The sequence below is a fragment of the Stenella coeruleoalba genome (genome assembly GCF_951394435.1).
Source record: "Stenella coeruleoalba genome assembly, chromosome: 11".
NCBI classification, from domain to species: Eukaryota; Metazoa; Chordata; class Mammalia; order Artiodactyla; family Delphinidae; genus Stenella; species Stenella coeruleoalba.
In genome coordinates, this window is record NC_137157.1 from 62,981,612 (window position 1) to 63,006,216 (window position 24,605).

At 43.9% G+C, this 24,605-nt stretch overlaps 3 protein-coding genes across 7 annotated transcripts in view; all 3 read left to right on the top strand.

The window, feature by feature from the left end:
• Positions 1–395, top strand: part of FAIM2 (Fas apoptotic inhibitory molecule 2) — a 41,480-nt gene extending 41,085 nt beyond the window's left edge. Inside the window, exon 12 of the mRNA XM_079937308.1 lies at positions 215–395. Within this exon, the coding sequence (XP_079793434.1) occupies positions 215–283 (69 nt within the window). The 3' untranslated portion in view covers positions 284–395. The remainder of the gene's footprint in view (positions 1–214) is intronic.
• Positions 396–6,258: 5,863 nt separating this feature from the next.
• On the top strand, positions 6,259–17,710 carry BCDIN3D (BCDIN3 domain containing RNA methyltransferase; the record flags this gene model as incomplete). The annotated part of the gene is given in 4 exon segments (XM_079937302.1): positions 6,259–6,675; positions 9,915–10,376; positions 10,380–11,348; positions 16,594–17,710. Coding segments are annotated over 3 exon segments (1,059 nt in total). The 3' UTR covers positions 10,560–11,348; positions 16,594–17,710.
• NCKAP5L (NCK associated protein 5 like) overlaps positions 6,577–24,605 on the top strand; it is a gene marked incomplete at its 5' end in the record, with an annotated part of 47,906 nt that continues 29,877 nt past the window's right edge. For 3 of the 5 annotated variants that reach the window (XM_079937235.1, XM_079937234.1, XM_079937232.1), the window contains one exon: positions 23,807–24,034. Of the gene's footprint in view, positions 6,676–23,806; positions 24,035–24,605 lie in introns of those variants that run through there. The other 2 variants (XM_079937233.1, XM_079937236.1) reach the window with 2 other exon arrangements.

Genomic DNA, 24,605 nt, shown 5'->3' on the forward strand with positions numbered 1-24,605 from the left:
CCAAGAATTCAAGCATTTGGTGTTGTCAATATGTTTCTATTTTCTATTTTCAATATGTTTCAATATGTTCTAATAGATATATAGGGATAGCTCATGGTGGCTTTAGTTTGCATTTCCTTAATGGCTAGTGATGTTTCACAACTCTTCATGTGTTTATTTGCCTCCAGTGAAATGTTTCCAGATGTTTTTTAATGTTTCCATATGTTTTTTAAAGCTTCTAGATGGGTCCATGAAGTCTCTGAGAAGCAGAGGCCCCTTCCACCCTACCCTTGACTCACATTGAATTGAGACATGAGGGAGAAATAAACCTTTATTGTGGTAAGCCACTGAGATTTGGGGGTTGTTTGTTACAGCACTTAACCTACCCTCACTAATTCGGTTCCAGCTTTGGAGAAATTGCCTTTACCTCCTGGGTCTCAGTTTCCTCATCTGAAAATGAGAGGTTTGCATATCCATACATTTATAAATTGTATGAATATTATTTCCAAGTGGTTTAAAAATCTACAAGGATTAATTGCAGAGTTTCTCAACCATAATAAAAAGTAAATTCTCCATTTATAGATGGTTTGTGTTCCAAAAGTCCAGGTATGAGTCCCTTATTGGAACATTGTTTCTGGGAGAAAAGAGATTTAATATTTTAAAATATGCATAGATTCCTGCTTAACCATCAGTTCTGAGGCCCCCCCAAACCCCAGCTGGAGGTAGTGAGTGAGGTGGGAGAGCAGGAACTGAGCAGAGGCTCTGGGGTGTGATTAGAGAGGGACAGGATGGGAGGGTAGGATGAGCTGGACCATGGGCCAGGATGTCAGCTGCGCAAGGTTCCTTGGGAGGCCATAGATGCCATTATGCATGTGAATAGTTCCTAACTTGGTTATTTCAAATTCTACATATACTTCTTCATTTTAACTGTGCTTGGATACGTGTTCTGTGCAGGACAGAAATGGATTTACCATGGAGCTAATGAAACTCAACCTTCAGGGTCCTCACTCATACCCAGGACCCTTCCAAGGCCTTAGAAATTTTTCTAAGTGTTTACAAGGTCATTTGATTTTACAAAATTTGAAAAAGTTAAGATATTTTAATTGCAGTTGATTAAGACTGCTGTTTCCTGGGCTTCCCTGGTGGCGCAGGGGTTGAGAGTCCGCCTGCCGATGCAGGGGACGCGGGTTCGTGCCCCGGTCCGGGAAGATCCCACGTGCCGCGGAGCGGCTGGGCCCGTGAGCCATGGCCGCTGAGCCTGCGCGTCCGGAGCCTGTGCTCCGCAACGGGAGAGGCCACAACAGTGAGAGGCCCGCGAACCGGGGGGAAAAAAAAAAAAAAAAAGACTGCTGTTTCCACTTTGACTTACCCTCCTTCACATTTCCCCTTGTGTTAGATGGCACTGGAATGGCCACAGGCATTCTTGGAATCCAGCTAAGGGGAAGTTTACTTGGGGATACGCTCTGTTTGGGATCTATTCACATGGTTTACAGTCACTTCCATGCATAGTTGACCTATTACAGCTATTACCTGATGCCCAGATGAAGGACTAGCTCCAGGAATCTCTTATCTGCCCACCGGGCTGACTCACCTGAAGTTGTGACCTGAAGGTGCAAGGCCAGAGTTCAAATCAAGGTCTAAATGTGTCCTTCTGCACCTGGCACCAGAATTGTATGGGAGTAGAAGAAAATCAAGTTTTGAAAATATATGAAGCTGAAGTCAGACAGAGAAAGGCAAATATCATATATCGCTTATACGTGGAATCTACAAAAATGGTACAAATGAACCTAAACAAAACAGAAATAGAGTCACAGATGTAGAAAACAAACAAATTTATGGTTACCAAGAGGGAAAGGCGGGGGAGGGATAAATTGGGAGATTGGGATTAACATATACACACTACTATATATATAATAGATAACTAATAAGAACCTACTGTATAGCACAGGGAACTCTACTCAGTACTCTGTAATGACCTATATGGGAATAGACTCTAAAAAGAGTGGATATATGTATTTGTATAACTGATTCACTTTGCTGTACACCTGAAACTAACGTTGTAAATCAACTATACTCCAATAAAAATTAATTTTAAAAAAAGAATATATATTGAAAAAATAAACACATTTTCTTTAAAAAAAAAAAAAAGAAAAGAAAAGAAATGTATGAGGCCAGAAGCTAGTCTGAAGAAAACTCTTCCACTTGTCAGCTGTACAAAAACATAAGCAGAGGATCCTGTCCTTATTGACATCCAGTCAAAACAAATTTTGTTGTGTCAGCAATATACTCAATAACACAGTAAATATCATTATATATGCATTCTTTTCTCTTTTGATAAGAACTGTTCAAAATACAAATTATCAAAACTCCTATCTTTACACCTTTTGATGACTTGACACAAATTACTGATATCAATGCAAATAATAAAAAACTCATAATTCACCATTTATAATGAGGTTTTCAAAGACAAATTGGCTAGTAAACGAGTCAATTTGAAGAGCACAGTCCCTGCACAAGAAAATTTGAAACGCTCTGAGATTGTATAGCTCCTAGATGAAAGAAACTTGATCAAGGTTTTTCCCCAATTTGATAAAAAACCTAAACATTTACATGACATTGCCAATAGCAAATTGTGAACCTGAAAGAAACTTTTCTAAATGATTAAATAATAAAAAGGCAAATTTGATAAGTCTGAATCATCTTTCTAGTCCTCTTAGTAAAATGGTATTTTCAAATCATTACCATGTGAAGAAGCAATCAAAGCGTATGCAGCCAAAAAATGTAAGAAAATAGTAATATTCAAATGTGACTGGCATTTGATTCATCAATTATGGGATTTTTTGCGATGTTTGTGGCATTTGTCAGCTTTTTAAAAATTGTAATTTGTTGTGATTTATTTTCTCATTGTAAATATTCACTTTCATACCTATCTTTGTTTGTAATTTTTTTCTTTAAAGCACTGCCCACCCGCACAATTGTATAGGCATCAGGCTTCACAAAATCTAGCCAACTGCAGTGCAGAGCATGCTCTTAGGTGCTACTACAGCTATTTGAGGTGTTGGGGCTGGTTACTCAGGCCCCAGGCTCCAGCTGAGCACTGTCAGGTCACTTGGGCTGATCAGGCTCTGAAAAATGGGCACAGGTTCAAAAAGTCCCCGGACTGAGTCAAACTCTAATGCCTCTTTATGGGCTCACCTCTAAGGCATTTCAGGTCCCCAGTAACATTACCAGGCCCACTCCTATCTTTACTTCTTGAGGCTCCCGGGGTCAGGAGGAACCTGCCATTCACCACCTAGGACTGTTGCCTATTTCTTTTCGGGTGAACAGTGTTTTGAGAACTCAAAAACCATGCCCATGTCCTTGATGAAATTAAACTCTTTACTGGCAAATATATATATACTGTGTTTAAACAGGCAAAGAAAAAACTGCCTACAAAAGCAAGGTGATTCCTGCTCTTTGGAAATTAACGGTTGCCAAGTGTTTGTGTTAGCATCATCTAGTGACAAAACGGGGTAAGTTCAGCTCACCAAAATCTGTCAAACACTGGAGAGAGAAGTGGTGGTGCTGCTGTTCCCCCACCCTCCCCTGCCCCCCTTTTTCTAGAAGTTGTGCAGAATATTGTGGTTAATTCAATCCCACTGTGACTTTTGGTCATTAACTTATGTCCTCTCTGTCTGATAGATCAGACAGAGATGAAAGTATGAAGTAAAAATTGAGAGGAAAAGGGACAGGGCCTATTTTAACTTCTGATGGTACTGTCTGCAGGAGTCATGCTTCAGTCCTTGGAAGAAGTTCAGCAAATCGCTGGCCTCATGAAGCTGGAGGCCCCTTGAAGATGGCTGGCCAGGTGGGGAGAGGTCAGCACAACTCTGCAGACCCCTGGCTGACGCTGCTGGATATTCTGGCCCATCCCGGCTGCTGACTTGAACCTGCTACCTAGGCCGATGCCATGCCCCATCCTGCCACCTCGGCACAGTTTCTTACCAGCTCAGTTTTTTTTCTTATCTCTGGCTCAGCCCACATTTTGCCTAGTTCCACTCCACCAGGTCTCTTTCAGTTCAGTTCCCTTCTTTCTTCCTTTTCAGTTTTCCCGAATCAGACCTGGCTTTAGTTGCCTACTTGCATCCTGTATGGAGTTCGGGTTTTTTTAAAAATTTTATTTCATTGCAACAAGAATACTTAACATGAGATCTACCCTCTTAACCAGTTTTTTTTTTTTTTTTGCGGTACATGGGCCTCTCACTGTTGTGGCCTCTCCCGTTGCAGGCCCAGCCGCTCTGCGGCATGTGGGATCTTCCCAGACTGGGGCACGAACCCGTGTCCCCTGCATCGGCAGGCGGACTCTCAACCACTGCGCCACCAGGGAAGCCCTTAACCAGTTTTTAAGTGTACAGTATAGTACTGTTATCTATAGACACAATGTTGTACAGCAGATCTCTAGAATGTATTCATCTTGCATAACTGAAACTTTATACCAGTTGACTAGCAAGTCCCCCCTCCCCTCACCCCAGCCACTGGTAACTACCATTCTAGTCTTTGCTTCTGTGAGTTTGACTATTTTAGATACCTTATATAAGTGGAATCATGCAGTAATTGTCCTTCTGTAACTGGCTTATTTCACTTAGCATAATGTCCTCAAGGTTCATCCATTTTGCCACATATGGTAGGGTTTCCTTCTTTTTTAAGATGAATAATATTCTACTTATGTATATACCACATTTCTTTTATCTATTCATCTGCAGATGGACATTTAAGTCATTTCCACATGTTGACTATTGTGAACAGTGTCACAATGAACATGTGAGCACTAATATCTCTCCGAGATCCTGATTTCAATTCTTCTGGATAAATACCCAGAAATGGGATTGCTGGATCATGTAGTAGTTCTATTTTTAATTTTTTGAGGAACATCCATACTGTTTGTCATAGAGGCTGCACCATTTTACATTTCCACCAACAACGCACAAGCGTTCCACTTTCTCCACATCCTTGCCAATACCTCTTGTCTTTTGTTTTTGTTTTCATAATAGCCACCCTAACAGGTGTGAGATGCTATCTCATTGTGGTTTTGATTTGCATTTCCCTGATAATTAGTGACACTGAACATCTTTTCATATACCTGTTGGTCATTTGTATGCCTTCCTTTGGAAAACTGTCTATTCAAGTCCTTTGCCCATTAAAAAAAAATCAAGTTACTGGTTGTTGTGCTTTTGAGTTGTAGGAGTTCCTTATATATTTTGGAAATTAATCCCTTATCAGTAAATGGCTTGCAAATATTTTCACCCACTCCACAGGTTGCCTTTTTACTGTCAGTGGTTTCTGTTGCTGTGTAGAAGCTTTTTAGTTTGATGTAGTCCCACTTGTCTATTTTTGCTTTTGTTGTCTGTGCTTTTGGCATCACATCCATGAAATCATTGCCAAGATCAGTCTTGAAGCCTTTCCCCTATGGTTTTTTTTCTAGCAGATATACAGTTTCAGGTCTTACATTTAATCCATTTTGAGTTGATTTTTGTGTAAGGGCCTACTTTCATTCTTTTGCATATGAATAACCAGTTTTCCCAATACCATTTGTAGATATTGAGTTTTCATTCAGCATGTACTTATTAAGCATCTTTGGGTCAGGCATTATGGCAGGTATAAGGGATTCAGGCTGAGAATAACACAATGGCTGCAAGTACGTCCTCTGGAGCCAAAGTGCCTGGGTCAAATCCTGGTACTATCATTTCTAACTGCAACACCTTGGGCAAGTTACTAACTTTGCTGTGCCCCAATGTCCTCATCTATATAAAAGGGATATTAGTTACTGTTCTTCCCTCACAGGGTTGGTGTACGAATTAAATAAATACATGTAAAGGTCTTAGCAAGGTGTCTAGCGCCTGGTAAGCACTCTTAAGCACCGGCTCTTAAGGCATAGTCCTTGCCTCTCAAGAGCTCACACTCTACGGTTGCCCCTGTCCACCTGACCCATGTGGCAGGCAGGGCCATCTGGGTCTTCTGGCACCTTGAGTGACCCATAGTTCCTGGCATCACAGGATGAACCGGGTGAAGTTCCAGCGTCACAGATTCGCGTGTGACCCTGGACAAGTAATTCCTACTCTCTGGATCTCACATGCATTTGTAAAGGAAGGACGGTGGACCAAAAGTGACTTCCAAATCCCAACAAACTCCTTGTTCTGGGTAGCCCAAGTTGAAACTATGTCAGCTTGAGCAAGTCACTCAACCTCTCTGAGCTTGTTTCACCAGAAAAACGGGATAATATTACTAACCACCTCCCAGGTTATGGCGAGGGTTCCTCACGCCAACGGAAACCCCAAACTTCTGCGCTGGCTCAGGGGAGGCCGCCTTTATAGTCACTCGCCTTTGCCATGCAGCGCAGGCGCGCTGGAGCCCGGACCGCGCTCGCCGAGCCTGCAGGTTCCCGACTTCCGGTTCCGAGGCGACCCCGAGGCCAGACTGAGACTAATGGCGGCGTCCATGAAGCAAGCCACCGGGGGCGTTGAAGAGACCGCAGCGGAAGAGGAACCGCGAGTTCTGGAACCCGGGGCCGCCCCATTCGGAAATTTCCCTCATTATTCCCGCTTCCACCCTCCAGAGCAACGGCTCCGCCTCCTGCCTCCAGAGCTGCTTCGCCGGCTCTTCCCTCAGAGTCCAGAGACAAGGCCGATCCTGGGGCTCGACGTGGGGTGTAACTCCGGGGTGAGTGACGGGGGAGGGATCGGACGTCGGTCGAGCCGAGAGGTTGGCAGCCTCCACATCCCCTGGGGTTCCGGCCAGGGCGTGGCACCAGACCCCTCACAACTTTCCCAAAATGAGTTTAAAGGCGTAGTGTTCGACCCCGTGCTGCTGCTACCTCACCTCTAGGGTCCCAGCACCATCTCTTTTAGGAATCTTGGGGAGGAATCGTTTTCAACTACGTTCCGAATTCCTGCGTCCCCGCCTCCGCGCTTGCGGCCTCCTGGCAGAACGCCGGGTGGGAAGGGCCACTGTGCCTGGGCTTCCAGCGCTTGCCTCCTGTCCAGCGTGGCTGGCGACCTGGCTGGGGGAGAGGGGACTTCCCGAGACCCAAGTTTGGGAGCGTGGGGTTGGGATTGGTTTACTGGGAGCCGAGGGTGACAGAATCATGCCTGGAATTAAGATTAGTGTGAAACGGTGCAGAATGGACCCTGGAGCCAAGTGGATATTTATTTTAAAAGCAATCAGTTGGCTGAGTACAGGGAAGAAGATCGAGAAAGAAAAATAAAGTATTCTGTGGGAGGAAGGCATTGCCACATTTTCTTACCACAAAGTATTTTTAGGCGTAAGAATGATTATAGTCAAACCACAAGCAAAATAGGGAAATGTCTCTCTGACACCTATTTGTAGCCACTAGGATATCCTAGAGGAGCAGGCATTCTGACCCCATGATTACAAATGCTTCAAAAAGTTAGTACCCTCACTCCATTCCAGACCCGGAGTGGGAGGGGATGAGGAGATTTTATCGTGCTTCTGGCCTTAGGCAGAAGAGAATTTGGTAGAGGGTTGAGGGCTGTAGGCACAGGGCTGGTAAATGGGAGGGAGACATTTGGACACAGGCTAAAAAGCTGGAATGAGCAGATGGGTGGGTGTCTGGCTGTCTCTTGCAAACATTTCTCTACTGTGTTGATATAGCAGATCAAAGGGGTAAAGAGACTTGGTTTAAGACTTGGGATTTCATGAAAGGCATTAGGAAACTACAGGAGATTTTAAAGTTGAAAGTAGTATACTTGTACCTTGGGGGCCAGGACATAGTTGCAGTTAACTAGGGCAGTGGTTCCCAAACCTGGCTGTACCTTTAGGGAGTTTTTTATTTTGCACTTAAGAAAAGATGCTTGCACTTGATAAGACCAAAAAAAAAAAATTCAAAATACAAAGGGGCATATAGTAAAAAGCAAGTCTCTACTCCTGACCCTAAATCCTCTTCTCCTACACAATGGGAACTGCTGTTTATAATTTCTTGAGTATACACCTTACAAATAATAGCACACTCTTTTGCACCTTGCTTTTCATTTAATAATTTGGAGATCACTCATGTCACTACAGTCTTTTTTAGCAGCTTCATAATACAGATGTGTGATAATTTGGGGGGGTGCTTTGTTTTTAGAATTTTAGAAACTCCTAGGCTGTACTCTGGACCTACTGAATCAGGATCTTGGGGATTGAGCCCTTGAGTCTGTGTTTTCTTTTTTAAGCTTCCAGGGGTCTCTAGGATTGGGGAATTGAGGATGGAGAGGATTAAGAGATGTGGTAGAGGAGGGACTGATGTGATGAAATGACTGGTCAAACATGGGGCACACCCAAGATCAGATAGGAGGAGGAAGACAGAAGAGAAATAAGTAGAAAGACGGGGAGAAATTTTTAAGCAGCATAATCTTCCTACTCAAAATGTGGTCCTTGAGCTACAGCATCAGCATGACTTGGAAGTTTATTAGAAATACAGATCTCCGCCCCCAACCCAGATCTACTAAATCAACATCTTTATTTTAATAAGATCCCTAGGTGATGTGTATGCCTATTGAAGTATGAGAAGCCTGGTATGGAGGAAAGAACTTAATGTTGCCTAAATCCTGCCATGTAGTAACCATGTGACATTGGACAAGTCACTAGCCTCTGAACCATAATTTTTAAAATACAGGTTTTTTGTGAACTATGCCACACATAGAGAAAAGTGCACAAAACATAAATTCACACTTTATGAATTATTATAAAGCAGACATCTTTATGACTACTGTCTATATCAAGAATAAAACATTGTCAGCACCCCAAGAAGTCTCCCATATGCCTTTCCCTGCTCATAAACGCCCCTCTCCACCCAGGGAGCCCAACTTTTACTATTATTGTTTCTTTCTTTTCTTTATAGCTTGCTATTTTTGTATCCGTAAACAGTGTAGTTTAATTTTGTCCATTTTCTAACTTCATATAAATGGATGCTTGCCATGTATTTTCTTTTGTGTCTTGCTGTTTTACTCGGCATTATGTATTTGTGTGAGTCATCCATGTTGCTGCACTGAGCTGAATTCCTTCCTTTTTAATTGCTATCTGGTATTCCGTCTTAATCCATGCTACTATTATTGGACATCTGGATTGTTTCCAGCCACACTTTCTTCACCTGCGCAAAGGGCATAAATATTTTCCTCACAGGATTGTTGCGCAGAGCAAATGAGGTAGTGAATAGAAAAATGCCTTAAAAAAACAGAACATGAATTTGAGTTAGTTATAATGGTTATAGACGTCAAAGTTAGAGAAAGGAAATAGTGACTTGTTTAAGAGTCAAAAAGGTGCTAAGATGGTGAAAATCACAAATCATTGGATTTGGCTAGAAGGAGGTCAGCAGGTAATGGATGCAAAAGCAGAATAAGTCTCAGAAGGGGGTGGTGAAACATAACGCATGTAGCAAAATTGAAGCTGTAGAGTGAAGGCTGAATGAAGACTTTGGAATGCAGACTTTCCCAACCACAGGTCTGAGAAGTAGATTTTTATAAGGTGGTGCTTGCTCTGTTCCTCACCTTCCTGGCAAGGAGCACTGGTTATGCCCCTGAAATCTTTTCCTCCTCCCTGGGGTCTGAGATACTCAAAAAAAGAAAAAGATAGTGAGCTTACCAGCATATTACTTAAGCTGGAAAATACTGCTCTGGACTCCTTTGCTGCATCCATTGGGCTGTAACTTTCAACCACACAGCCCATCAGTGTCAGGAAAGTATGGAGATAATGCATTACAGCCTGAGACTCCTGGAGGGCACTGAGAGCCTGCTTTGTGGAAAACTTTTGGGGGGCAACCTGCTTAGGCTATAGTTTAACAACCTTACATCCTATAAAGCCAGGAATAAGTGGCAGTCTCAATGGGAGGATAAGAGATATAGGTTTCTCTTCCATTCCCTGGTTGAGAGCTGCAATGACAAAGCTCTTTTGGATTCCTCTAGGATCTGAGTGTGGCTCTATACAAACATTTCCTTTCCCTACATGATGGGGAGACCTGCTCAGATGCCTCAAGAGAGCTCCATCTCCTCTGCTGCGACATAGATCCAGTCCTGGTGGAACGAGCTGAAAAAGAATGCCCTTTTCCTGATGGCTTGACCTTTATCACCCTGGACTTCATGAATCACAGGACCCGGAAAGTTCTCTTGAGCTCTTTCTTAAGCCAGTTTGGATGCTCAGTTTTTGATATTGGCTTCTGCATGTCAATAACCATGTGGATTCATCTGAACCATGGGGACCAAGGCCTTTGGGAGTTCCTGGCCCACCTTTCTTCCCTGTGCTGCTACCTCCTTGTGGAACCACAGCCCTGGAAGTGTTATCGGGCAGCTGCAAGGCGTCTCCGGAAGCTGGGCCTCCATGATTTTGACCACTTCCGCTCCCTAGCTATCCGAGGTGATATGGCTAATTAGATTGTGCAGATCTTGACCCAGGACCATGGCATGGAATTAGTATGCTGCTTTGGCAACACCAGTTGGGACCGAAGCCTTCTGCTCTTCAGAGCAAAACAAGCCACAGAGACTCATCCGATCCCTGAATCACTGATAGAAGAAGGGAAAGAAAGGAACAGAATAAGATTCTGGAGACAATGAGATGGGAGGGAGGATAGAGATATTGAAAGAGGTTTATACAAAGAATTAAGTTCATTCTCCTTAACTCCTGATAGTTAGGCAGCTTTAAAACTTGGCAGAAGCTTTTTAAATGTCCAGGACATGCAATTAAAAGAATCAGTATCTTCTTCATTTGGGGGGATGATCCCTGAGGAGAATATACCTGTGAGGCAATGATCTGTCCTATCTGGAATGACCTAGAGAAAGTGACCCTGGTTCTGGGATATGCAAGGGACTGCTTTTGGTGGTTATTTAGGAAGACTTAGACCAGGTTAGCCTTAGAATGTCCCTTCCCTGGGCTCCTTAAATCTGATCTGCCTTCAGGCTTCTTCTAGACTTATTCATCCTGTCTATGAGACAAAACCTCACAATACAATCTGGAATGAAAAGTCATTGGCCTGGCTAAAGGAGAAGCTTTGGTAGGAAGAACATCTTTCCAGAGCAGGTCAAGTTTCCAACATGCCCAGGCTGAGCACAGCAGTTACAGATACAGTACTAACCAAGATGCATCGACTAGCATTTAAAAGATGTTTAAAAGATTAAATTATGAACTCAAAATCCAACCGGTACAAATGGGATGAATGAAGTGGGATTGTATAGAATATATACAATTATATTTTATATATAATAAAAGTGACTTGAGTATGGTTGAGAATGCCCTGTGAATCTGGAGTAGGAAAGAAATTTCTGCCTTTAACCACTCTACCCATGGAGGTTTCAACTCAATAAAAGGAACCTCACCCAAGCTCAAAACAGAAAACATGCCAGCGAGTAAGTTAATTCAGGACTTTTTTTGTCAGTGTCCTCTGTCAAAGCACACCAGTATGGAGGTGGGGGGCATACACCAGTATGGGGGTGGGAATACGTGCAGAGAAGCCTACACAAAATGCAGCCTACAATTGGATGGCTACAGCGTCAGTGCTGTGGGATAGGTGTCACTGATGTGTGGCAGGTGTTGATTTTTAAAACACCCATGAGTCCACTTCAAGGGAAAGTGAAAGATAGAGAAGATTTGGCGGAGAGAAGATGGAAAAACAAAACATACCTAGCTAAGAAGGGAGATTGGATTGATGAGCTTCACAATCTCTAAGATCCTGTTATTTTCTGAGTTGATGTTATAGAAGGAGGAACAGGGAACAAGAGAGTCTGAACCACCAATGAGAGGTTGGACTTTTTGAAGAAGTTAGTAAAAGTTCCTACTAAGGAATTTGAACTTTATGCAGAGAGAGCAGAAGCCAGAGCAGTTCCTAAATAATAGGAGGATGGAACCAAAACCTTCATTTAGGAAAACCAGTTTTTCTATTTTGTGCAGGATAATTGTATGGTTGGTGCCATTTCCAGTCTCAATTAGGCTCTAATACTACTTCTCAGTCTTTTTATATTGCTGCTCTTGATCACTTTTATCCTAGTGACTCTTCCAGACTTTTACCCTTCTGCAAGCAGGCTCTTGACTCTATTCCTGCTCCATTCTCCATTCATCTAAGCAGGTGACCTAACCACCAACTAGTGCCATTTTTGTTTACTGTGTCAGGAAGTCTTTTCTTGCCCTCAGTCTTGAACCCCTTCATCTTCCCTTGTTTTCACTTCTAAACTTACCCAGTGAGCTTTTACCCAAATAACCTCTGCCTAAGTTCCAGATCCCAACCTCTACTACCTGTCCCAAATTGTATTTTATTAAGGATCCCCTTGGTGTCTCCTTGGCCTCATTGAACGTTCCTGTCCACCTACCAACATGCTCAGTTCTCTCTCACCTTCAAAACCACCAACTTTTCCTGTGTCCTATCTCCCTCTCAGCCTTATGCAATCTCCATCTCTTCACCACCATACATGAGCAAAGCCCTTGAAAGAATACATGCCACCACCTCTGCTTCCTCATCTCCCATTCATCAGTGGCCACCTGAATGCCATATTTTGAGGCCTCTTTTCAGTCTTCCTCCTGGGCCATGAAACCATTCAACACTATTGACTCCTTCCTTATGGAATCACGCTCCCTTTAATTCTCTGCCATTCTCTGCCATTATTCTCTTCCAATCTTTTAGTTTCTCTCTACACCTTAAGCAATTGGTTCACATTTTAATTTGCATAAGCATTACCTGGGGAGTCCTGGATTCATCTCTAGAAACTGTGATTCAGGTCAGAAATGGGGCTCAGGATTCTGGTTTGGTTTGATCTGGGGTTTTTTGCAATTTTTATTGAGGAAAAATATATGTAACATAAAATGTACAATTTTAACTGTTTTTGTTTGTTTGTTTGTTTGTGGTACGCGGGCCTCTCACTGCTGTGGCCTCTCCCGTTGTGGAGCACAGGCTCCGGATGCGCAGGCTCAGCGGCCATGGCTCACGGGCCCAGCCGCTCCGCGGCATGTGGGATCTTCCCGGACCGAGGCATGAAGCCGTGTCCCCTGCATCGGCAGGCGGCCTCTCAACCACTGCGCCCCCAGGGAAGCCCTTAACTGTTTTTAAATGTATATTCTGTGGCATTAAATACATTCACAATGAGGAATCTTTTTAACAGGCATGCCATATGATTATGATGCAAGTCGAAACAGACCACACTTTGATGCTTAGGGTTCCTTAGGGTCCATCCAGTCCTCTTCTACATTTTTTTCCTGGGGTGAGTTCCTCCACTCCCATACCTTTAACAACTACCTATATGCTAATAACCCCCAATAGTTATAAGCCCCACCTTCACAATTCCAGATTAATATTTTTCCTGTTTTGTAGTCATACTCCCCTAGATAGTTCTTTGGCACCTCAAATTCAACGTACCCCAAAAGCAAACTCATTACCCTCATTCCAAACCTAATCCTATCTCAATTGTTGGCATCCACCCATTGCTCAAGCTACAAACTTCAGTTAATTCTCCTCATTTTTACTTCCCACATTGAAATAGTCACAAAGTCCAGTGAATTCTACCAATAACATGTAAGTTCCACTTATTTCATCCATGTGGCTGATGCCTACCAAAGGTTTCTATGTTAAGTCCTCTACCCTCCAATCCATTGTCTTGCTGCTAGTGTTCCCTTTCTCAAATATTTAGCTATGCTAGTATTATGCTTAAAAACCTTCAGTGGTTTCCTAGTGCCTAGAGTCCTGTCCTTTATCCAGTGCCTAAACCAATATTGTCCAATAAGGTAGCCGCTTGCTATTTAAATTTAAATTAAGGAAAATGAAATAAAATTTAAAATTCAGCTCCTCAGTCCTACTAGCCACATTTCAGGTGTTCAGTAGCCCTATGTGACTAGTGACTACCTTATTGGACAGCACAGATATAGAAAATGTCCATTGTTGCAGAAGGTTGTATAGTACAGTGCTAGTCTTCATGCCTTTCCTCTACACATCAGCCACACTGAACTTCTTAGCACAAACTCCGGCTTCCCTTCTCTCTCCCCAACCTCTCCCACTTTGCAATGTGGTTCAACTGTTTGTCATAAAAATGGCTCAGATACTACATTTTCTCAAAAATCTTCCCCAACTCCTATAGCAGTTTGCATTTGTTACTATACTCTAGTGAGGATTTTGTGTAGAGGCCTCTATCACAGTGTTTACCTCATCATATTATAATTGTTTCTGTGCCTCTTCCCCACCACCAGGAGACTGAGCTCCTCAAGCCCAACTTAGTTTTGTATACCTAAGCCTAGCTCAATGTCTGACACATGGCAGTCAGCTGAGAATTACTTGTTGAATGAGTATATGAGTGAACAAAAAAGAAATGCACCCGAATTCAAGTACTGAGAAGAAAAGGGAGATATATGATTGGGCAAAAGATTGCCCAGGATACTGGGCACAGTGGTTAAGAATCTGCCTGTCAATGCAGGGGACAAGGGTTCAAGCCCTGGTCCAGGAAGATCCCACATGCTGCGGAGCAACTAAGCCCTTGTGGCACAACTACTGAGCCTGCGCTCTAGAGCCCACGAGCCACAACTACTGAGCCCCCGCGCCACAACTACTGAAGCCCATGTGCCTAGAGCCCATGCTCCACAAGAGAAGCCACTGCATTGAGAAGCCCGCGCACCGCAACAAAGAGTAGCCCCCGCTCGACACAACTAGAGAAAGCCCGTGTGCAACAACGAAGACCCAATGCAGCCCCCAACCAGGGAAGCCCCAACATAACTTTTAAAATCCTTAACCCTGTTGGGGTAGATACTATTATCATCCTCATTTTGCAGATGTTGGAACTGAAGCACACACAGCTTAAGTGACTCTCCCAAGGTCACGTACCTTGTAAGTGGCAGAGCTGGGCTTACCTAGGCAGTGTGGCTGCCGAGACTGGGCCTTGGCTACTATCCCTTGAAATGTCATGGAAATCAAGACCTAGAAGAGACTCCAGAGAGCCAGTGTAAAAGAGCATGGGCTTTGGAGTTACTGTGCTTCCTCAAATTATGTGTTCAGACCTGGGAATAAGAGACCCAGCCAGGCCACTCTTAGCTATCCCTGATGTTCTTAGAATTCCCCTCGCAGAAATCAGGCCTAATTCTAGGTTGAGTACCCAGTAGCACCCCTGCTGCTGCCTACCAGTTAAATAGGCACATACAGCAAACATAGACTCTTACGTCTCCATAAGTGCTAACTACCCTCTTACTGTACCCTTGACTTGCTAGCAACCCTGACCTTCCCCTGAATTCCCAATCTGCCCCTAGCTTTGACTTCTGGGTAGGACCTCAAAAAAGTGGATTTCGGGCTTCCCTGGTGGCGCAGTGGTTGAGAGTCCGCCCGTCGGTGCAGGAGACAAGGATTCATGCCCCGGTCCGGGAAGATCCCACATGCCGCGGAGCGGCTGTGCCCGTGGGCCATGGCCGCTGAGCCTGCGCGTCCGGAGCCTGTGCTCCGCGACAGGAGAGGCCACAGCAGTGAGAGGCCCATGTACCGCAAAAAAAAAAAAAAAAAAAAGTGGGTTTCATCCTCAGGAGGTAGGGATTTCAAGGCCAACTCTAGGATGTATTAAGATCCCAAGATCGGTTAGCTCCTCCTCAGCCTTCTGGGATTGAGTTTGGCCTGGGAACAGAGCAGTGAAAAGAACATCAGGTTTGGAACCAGGATCTGCCAGTAACTCATTGTATGACCACCCTATTCAATTCATTTAACCTTTCTGAGCCTCAGTTTACTCATCTGTACAACTGAAATAACAAGACCTTCCTTTTCCTATGCCCAAATGTGCTAAAGGATATGATGGTAATTTGCAGAATATGGATTGTTAAAGTGCTGTTACATTCTAAGCATGCTACAGACCACAACCATGCCTGTTAGATCAAAGACTTACGAGAAAAACATCTCATCTCTGTAGAAAACATGCATCTTACTATTTCAAATAATTTGTTTTTTAAGATGAGGGAGTAATAAGTAGTTCAACTTCAGCCTACAGAGCATTTTAAAGGAAGCAGTGCTGGGAGGGAGAGAGTGATCATTGCTAATGGAAATGAGGTTTATGATGGTCGCAGAGTGATAACTGATTATAGACGTGAATTTACCTACTTCTCTATAGATCTTAATTTAAGAACACTTTGAAACCTTGTGACCCTGCTGGTGCTCTCTCCCTTCACCAAGGCAGTGCAAAGAAATATATATGGTTCTGGGGCAGGCTGAATACTGGTCCTCCCAAGTGTCCACATCCTAATCCCTGGAACCTGTGAACGCTACCTTAGATAGCAAAACGGACTTTGGAGATGTGTACAGTTGTGTAGATTAAGGATCTTGATTAAGGATTAAAGATTTTGAGATCAAGAGATTAATCTGGATTATCACGGTTGGCCCTAAATGTAATCACAAGTGTCCTTATAAGAGGAGGGCAAAGGGAGATTTGACCACAGTAGATGTCATGACAGAAGCAAGAGGTTGGAGTAATGTAAGGAAGGGCTACAAGCCAAGAAATGCAGTTAGAAAAGGCAAGGAAATGGATTCTCTCCAGAAGCCTCCAGAAGGAATGCAGCCCTGCCAATACCTTGATTTTAGACTTCTGATCTGTAAGAGAATAAATTTGTGTTGTTTTAAACCACTAAGTTTGTGATGATTTGTTACAGCAGGAACAGGAAACTAACACAGGGACTCTGACTACAATGAGACTAGGCTACAAGCCAAGCAGCACCAGTCCCAAATAACTCCTGATGGCAGAAAACAGCCACAGTGACCACAGGAATAGGCTGGGCTCCATCTACATGGGTAACTGAGGAATCTTCGATCAGTAAAAGCTTCGGGAGATCCTTCAGCATCTGAACCTGACCTCTTCCCTCCAACATTTCTGTTGGCTGAGCAGTTACCTGACGTGTTGGGAGGAACTGTTGTATTTGAAGTCTGTTGCTGTTAGTTTCAAAAAAGATGTGTAAATAGTGCTTATAACGATGAGGTCTCGGTACCAAGAAGGTAATGATTGTGTAATGGCCTAGGAGAGCCGTTGGAGATGGTAAGAATATCTTTGGCTTCAAGAAAAGATCATCTTTATCTATCCTCAAAACAGCCTAATTTGGGAACCAATACCAAACATGACAAGAGATTTACTGAGGGACAAGAATGAAGAATGGTCCTGGATATACTTTAAATATATAGATATGTAATCCAGTATATTAAAAAATTAGCATTTCAACATGCAGTCAATATAAAAATTATTAATGAGATATATTATTTTTTTAATACCATCTTCAAAAACTAGTGTGTATTTTGTACTTACAGCTCATCTCACTCTGGACTGGCCACATTTCAGATGCTTATTAGCCACATGTGGCTAATGCTACACATTTATGGCGAATCAAAAAGTAATTTATCAAGTTCCTTCCATATACCCAGCATGCTTTTAGCTGCTGTGGAGGGTAAAGAAAAATCAGTTAAACAAACCGGGACTTCTAAAGGTTAGACTTGATTCTTTTAGCAACTATGTTAAAGTTGAGGAGAAAAGGAGAGGCTTATACATGGTAGCATGTGATCATGTGAGCTTCAGAAAAGGAAAAATCTTTGTGGACTACAGTGGGCATGGAAGAGTTTTGGAGCATATGGGATTTGAGCTGTCTCTGAAAGTCTTATCTGCAGGTTCTGCATCCACAGATTTAACCAACCATGGATCAAAACTATTTGGGGAAAAAAATTCCAGAAAGTTCCAAAAAGCAAAACTTGAATTTGCTGTGCACCTCCAGCATAGCATTTACATCGTACTTACAACTATTTATGTAGCATTTACATTATATTAGTTATTATATGTAATCTAGAGATGATTTAAAGTATAAGGGAGGATGTGCATAGGTTATATGCAAATAGTACATTTTATATGAGGAACTTGAGCATCCATGGATTTTGGTATCAATTGGGGTCTTGGAACCAATTGCCTATGGCTTCCAAGGGACAGCTGTATAGCTTTTGCAATGATAACAAGAGGGACAGGAGTATGCCCTATGAGCCACGTAGAGAGGAACCTCTCTGCAAAGGTACACAGGAATGTGTGTTTTGTACATTGAAAACAGAAAGGACTGGCTGGTCTAGAATGGAGATGTCATTCTGAGCAGCAGTGAAAAATAACAGTGGTCTTTGCCATTTAAATAGATTCTGGATGGAATATTTATTATTTTAAAATATCTTAAAATTAATTTTTATTAGGGTATGGTTGCTTTACAGTGTTGTGTTAGTTTCTGCTATACAGCTATACATATACATATATCCCCTCTTTTTTGGATTTCCTCCCCATTTAGGTCACCACAGAGCATTGAGTAGAGTTCCCTGTGCTATACAGTAGGTTCTCATTTATTATCTACTTTTTAATTTATTTTTTAAAGAGAAACCCTTCCCGTTAAGGCATTTGTGCTTTTTTTTTTTTAATATTTATTTATTTAGGCTGTGCCAGGTCTTAGTTGTGGCATGCAAACTCTTAGTTGCGGCATGCAGGATCTAGTTCCCCGACCAGGGATTGAACCCCAGGCCCCCTGCATTGGGAGCGCAGAGTCTTACCCACTGGACCACCAGGGAAGTCCAGTTATCTATTTTATATATAGTAGTGTATATATGTCAATCCCAATTTCCCAATTCATCCCACCCCCTTCCCCCCACCAGTAAGCCATATGTCGATTCTCTACATCTGTGTCTTGATTTCTGCTTTGCAAATAAGTTCATCTGTATCATTTTTCTAGATTCCACATATAAGTGATATTATACGGTATTTGTTTTTCTCTTTCTGACGTACTTCACTCTGTATGACAGTCCCTAGGTCCATCCATGTTTCTGCTGGATGTAATATTTAAAGTAAAAAGAAAACCATAAGCATACTAGAGAAGAAACTCCAATTAAAAAATTGGAGTATGTCCTAAACACACAAAAAAACAAAAGCCATAAAAAAAAAGATTAATAAATTTGACTACCTAAGGCAAAGGAAAAAAAAAATTCCAATAAACTCACATGACAAACTCCCAACTAGGAACACTATTGGCAATACATGTGACAAAGGGCAATTTTCATTATAATACAACCAACTCTTATATATCTATTAGAAAAAGACATTCACAGGGCTTCCCTGGTGGCACAGTGATTGAGAGTCCACCTGCCCATGCAGGGGACATGGGTTTGTGCCCCGGTCCGGGAAGATCCCACATGCCGCGGAGCCTGTGCGTCTGGAGCCTGTGCTCCGCAGTGGGAGGGGCCACAGCAGTGAGAAGCCCACGTACAGCAAAAAAAAAAAAAAAAAAAAAAAAAAAGACATTCACAGAAAATGATAATGGCAGATAACACCTGAAAATTTGTTTAATCTCTCTTTTTTTTTTTTTTGGCTGCGTTGGGTCTTCCTTGCGGTGCGCGGGCTTCTCATTGCGGTGGCTTTCTCTTATTGCAGAGCACGGACTCTAGGCACATAGGCTTCAGTAATTGTGGCTCTTGGGCTCAGTAGTTTTGGCTCGCGGGCTCCAGAGCTCAGGCTGAGTAGTTGTGGCACACGGGCTTAGTTGCTTCACAGCACGTGGGATCTTCCCAGACGAGGGCTCGAACCCGTGTCCCCTGCATTGGCAGGTGGATTCATAACCACTGTGCCAACAGGGAAGTCCCATACTCCCTGGCTTTAGTTACCACCTATGATCTGATGTTCTGATGACTCACAAATGTCTTAGTCCAGATATCTCTTCTGAGCTTCAGAATTATTTATCCAACATCATCATATATTAGTACTTCCCAACATTTCCCACATCATGGCACGCATAGAAAATGATGGTGTTTTCGTGGCAGTCCACCTTACTGAGATTGCTGTCTGTTGGAGCGAGCTTGTGCTGCTCTGAGGGTTGAGAAGATCAACATGCAGCACATCTGTAACCTCTTCCTGAGGCACAACAGTTGGGAAGCTCTGACCTCTTGGATAGACATTTCCACTTGGATGTCTCCCAGGCATTTCATTGTCAACATGTTTGGAAGAGAGTATATCATCTCCCAAACCTGCTCTTCTTCAGGTGTTTGATATTTCAGTGATTGGCCCAGAGGTCTTGGCTTCTCTGCTTCTCTCTACTTCCAATCCCAAGACCTCCTGACTTTAATACTATTTATTTCTTGAAGTCATCTCCTCTCCATCATCACTATCATTTTCCTAGTCCAGAGCACATCGTTTCTCATTTTTCCCAATTACTACAAAAACTTTCTGTCTGGTCTCCCTGACTCAAATCTTGCTCTCTCTTATCTGTTCTCCACACTGCAACCACAGCGATCTTTTTAAAATGCAGTTCTAATCATGACACCCCCTTGCTTAATACCATTCAAAGGCTCTGCATTGCTTTTAGGATAAAGTATGATCATCCCACTACTTATCTTTTCAATCTTATTGCTTATCATACCCCACATGAATTCTTTATTAGGTAGCTAATACTATATGCACAGTGCCTGGGATACAGTAAAGACTCAATAAGAATTTTCGAATAATGAAAATGAGGAGAAAGGGGTTCAAGGACCTAAGCAGATCCATTATATCTGTACCAAGTATGAGGTTTCAAAGCACATACTGGCAATGCTGTCAGAACCCAAGGAACATGTTGTCCTATGTAGAAGTAAGCAGCACTAGCAAAGATCTATTCCTATTCAGCAAATGGACCAAATAATAGCCTCTTCCCAGCTCCTTTCTTCCTCTTAGTGAGCAGGAAAGACATCAAGAATGCACTCAGAGGACTTCCCTGGTGGTTCAGTGGTTAAGACTCCCTAGTCGGGGAACCAAGATCCCACATGCTGCGTGGTGCGGCCAAAAAAAAAAGAGAATGCCCTCAGAGTCAATCCAACCTGGAGAATAGTCAGATTATTAAAATCTTTTGAGAGGTCAATTACCAACCTGACCATCTCCTGATGTCAGGAATTCTAAACTGGGGTCAGTTCATCAACCAATGTAACACAGTAGCCAAATGGCTACAATGCCAAACTGAGGAATGAAGATGCTCCAACACTGAATGAAGGAACACATAGTATTGAAGCAGAGGATCCCATTCAAAGTACTGATGTGAGCAGTGAGGGCATGGTTCTCTGAGATGCCATCTACCAGTCATTCATCAGCACTATCTGCACTGTTAGACCATGCCACCAAACTGGTTTGTTACCAACAGCTTGCAGCAACCAGAGACCTAAAAGGCCTAGCTTGTTTTGTAACATAGATAACTCAAGTAAAGAACAATTTATGATTGGTGGTATACAACAAGGTGGAAAACCAACATTGGAACTTCAGTGTAATTTTTAATAAGTGAATAATACCACTAAGTGTGGTAATTAAAGTGTGTTGGGCCTCATCAAAGACAGAAAGCATGGAGCAATGGTAGCTATACTTCTTTCACCTCCTATCAGTGAAGATAAAGGTCTGTGAAGCATAGAGAATCTGCCCAAATCTGAATGTCTAAACTTTCAAGTGTGCAAGAGCCTTTAAATTAAGGAGAATAGGTACTTGTCTGACAAGTGCAGATGTTCCAGCTGTGTTTATTAAACAGGGGCAAACATCTGAATGTAAAGTAAAAAATAATCTACATGGTTTGTTTGCTTCCCAAAATTTATTTATTTGGAAACATCCAAAAATAGTTAGAAATGCCTGGCAGACTCTTAAGGTTTTTCTACCCCATGGTTTTGGAATGCAACAGATTAGTGGACTTTTACTGGACTTTTAAGCCCTTGGAGGAAACGATCGTGTCTAATTTTTGTTGTAAGCCCAGGACTGGGACACGGATTCCTATTCAATAAATGTTAGATGATTGAATGAATAGAATTAATCAGTGCTGCAGGATTACAAAGATGCCACTAGCTATAATCAAAAAATAAGGTGAGCTTTTTCAAAATGAAAACACATTCACAAAAAGCTTTGCACAAGAATATTTAGAGCAGCCTTATTCATGATAGCCCCAAACTGGAAACACCCAAATATCCATCAATTGGAGAATGGATAAACAAATTACAATATATTCATACAATGGACTATTACTCAGCGATATAAAAAATAGACTACACATGGCTGAATCTCAAAAACGTTACTAAGCTAAAGAATATAGACACAAAAGAGTACATACTGTATGATTCCACTTATGTGAAATTCAAGAACAGACAAAACCATGGTGATAAAATTCAGGAAGTTGCAGAGGGTGGGTGTTGGTAGGTGCAGGGTAATTGACTATACAGGGGAATGAAGGAATTCTTTGGGGTGATGGTTCAGTATCTTGTTTGGGGGGTTACATAAGTGTATATATTATTGTTGAAATTCACCAAACAAAACACCCAAGATCTGTGCATTTTCTTGTATGTTAAGGATAAACCAGGCTTCCCTGGTGGCGCAGTGGTTGGGAGTCCACCTGCCGATGCAGGGGACATGGGTTCATGCCCTGGTCCGGGAAGATTCCACATGCCGCAGAGCGGCTGGGCCCGTTAGCCATGGCCGCTGAGCCTGTGCATCTGGAGCCTGTGCTCCGCGATGGGAGAGGCCACAACAGTGAGAGACCCGCGTACTGCAAAAAAAAAAAAAAAAGATAAATCAATTTTAAAAATTGTTTTAAAGCAAAGGTGAGAGAGCTGGTGGGAGTAACCTCCACGATATCTTCTAGGCTCCAATAATCACTATCCTCAGGCAGTCTTCATCAAGCTACCTCTATACTCAAGAATCCAAAATGACTTTTTAAAATCGCCTGTCCTGTCAAATCCATATCCTTATTCTGATCTCCTCCATACAAAACTTCCTCCATTAACTTCTCCCACTTCCCACCCTACCAACGTTATCTGCTCACTGTCCCATGCAGATAATTTGCTCTTTCCTATGTGAATCTCCTTGTGTCCTTACTTCACCTGGATCCTATTCAAGTTCTCTCTGCCCTTCAAATCCCATTTTAAATTAAGGAGCCTCCTTCAGAGAGGCACTCTTGGTCAATTCTAGCCAATTTGAGCACTCTATGTTCCCTGAGCTTTTATGTTCATTTATTGGATAATATGGTGCTTTAATACATCCTGTGTATACCCGCAATAGAAGCAATTTTAATAAAATGGGCAGAGCCTGTGGCTAGGGATCCCTTTGTATTTCTCTGCAGAACCCCCTTCAGAACCTGCACTAAGGGGCCAGATTGTGAAGATTATATGGTATCCAGACAAGGGCAAATAATTGTTTAACCAAGGACCAATGAGAATGATATCGAAGGGAGCTCTGAGGCCCTGCTGGGGCCTAGGTGGGCTGTTTGCTTTTCCTCCTTCAAGCACGCAGTTAGTTCAGCAGGGAAGGAACTCGCCCCCACTGAGACAGCAAGTGGCTGAGAGCAAGATTGTATCCTTTTTCTGGTCAGCCTTCCCTCCTCCTTAACCAGTGAGGAAAAGGCCAACACTGCTCTGAGAGGTGCAGAGCCTGTTCCCAGCGCCCAGGTTTCCATATTGCTGGAAGGACCCGATCTGGGAGGAAGAAAAGGGAGATGGGAGCATTTAAGGCCAAGCAGGCACTCAAGCCTCTTCCCTTAGATTTACACCCAACACGTATGCAGGAAGGCAAATTACAAACACCGACGCTCACAATCACATACACACGTGCACGCCCAGCCCTACAGAAGCAGACGCGCATGCCCACGGGTCCGCGTGCACCTACTTAGTTTTCTCTGCTATAGATGCCCCCCATTCCACCCCCGCTCGGCCCAGCCCGGCTTCTCCTACCCCGGCACTGGGGAGGTTTACCGGGCCCGACCCGGCCAGGTCTGGGAAGTCTGTTTCGCTATAGGGGGGAGGGGAGGTCCTTTCCTCCAGGGCGGAAGCGGAGCGCTCGGGCCGGGCGGACCTAGCTCTCGTCCTGGGAACATCTGGAGGGGGCTGGGAGGGGCGCGTATCCAGGGTGAACGTGGATTGGCTGCGCGGGAGGGGAGGCGGGGTCTGAGCGAGGGGCGGGGCTCACTGGCCCCTTTAAAGCCTTGACATCAAGAGGCGGCCCCAGCACCCCCCTTTTTCTCTGCCCCCCTCCCCCGAGCCGCGGCCATGGACCTGGCGGATCCGGCCTGCCCTAGCCCAGCTCAACACCTGATTTCGGTGAGTTCTGGGCCCACTTGCGATTTAAAGGGCGGCGAGTGGGGGGGTGTATTTAAGCCCGGGCTGGGGGTGAGAGATATGGAGGGTAAGGCTCTCGTGGCAGCCTTGGGTCGGAGAGGGCGGCGCGGCTTCCTGCCGGACCTCGCTGGCCTCCCCTCCCTCCCGCCTCACTCAAGCCGAAGGGTCCGGCCGCGACTCTGTCCACCCCCACCCCACCCCCTCCCGCCCCTCGCGCCATCCTCGCGCACACTCCGTGGCCCCGGAAGGGAAACTTTCCGGAGAGGGCGATGTTCCGGGGGCCGGTCTACCGCCCCCTTTGAAAGCACTGACCTTGCCCCAGCTGCGCACCCCACCCCACCCCACCCGCATCCCATCGTACGGGTGCCGCTTAGCGGTGCTGGGTTGTTGCGCGGGGGAGGCTCTCCCCAAAGCGCAGGCGCGGAGACGAACCTCTGGCTTCTCTTCGCACTCCTTGCTGTCTCCGTGGCCTGGGGCGGTGGGGTGGGGGAGAGGTGGGGGGAGGCGGAGAGATAGGGGTCTCCCGGAACGACCCTTCAGTGGCTCTGAGGGA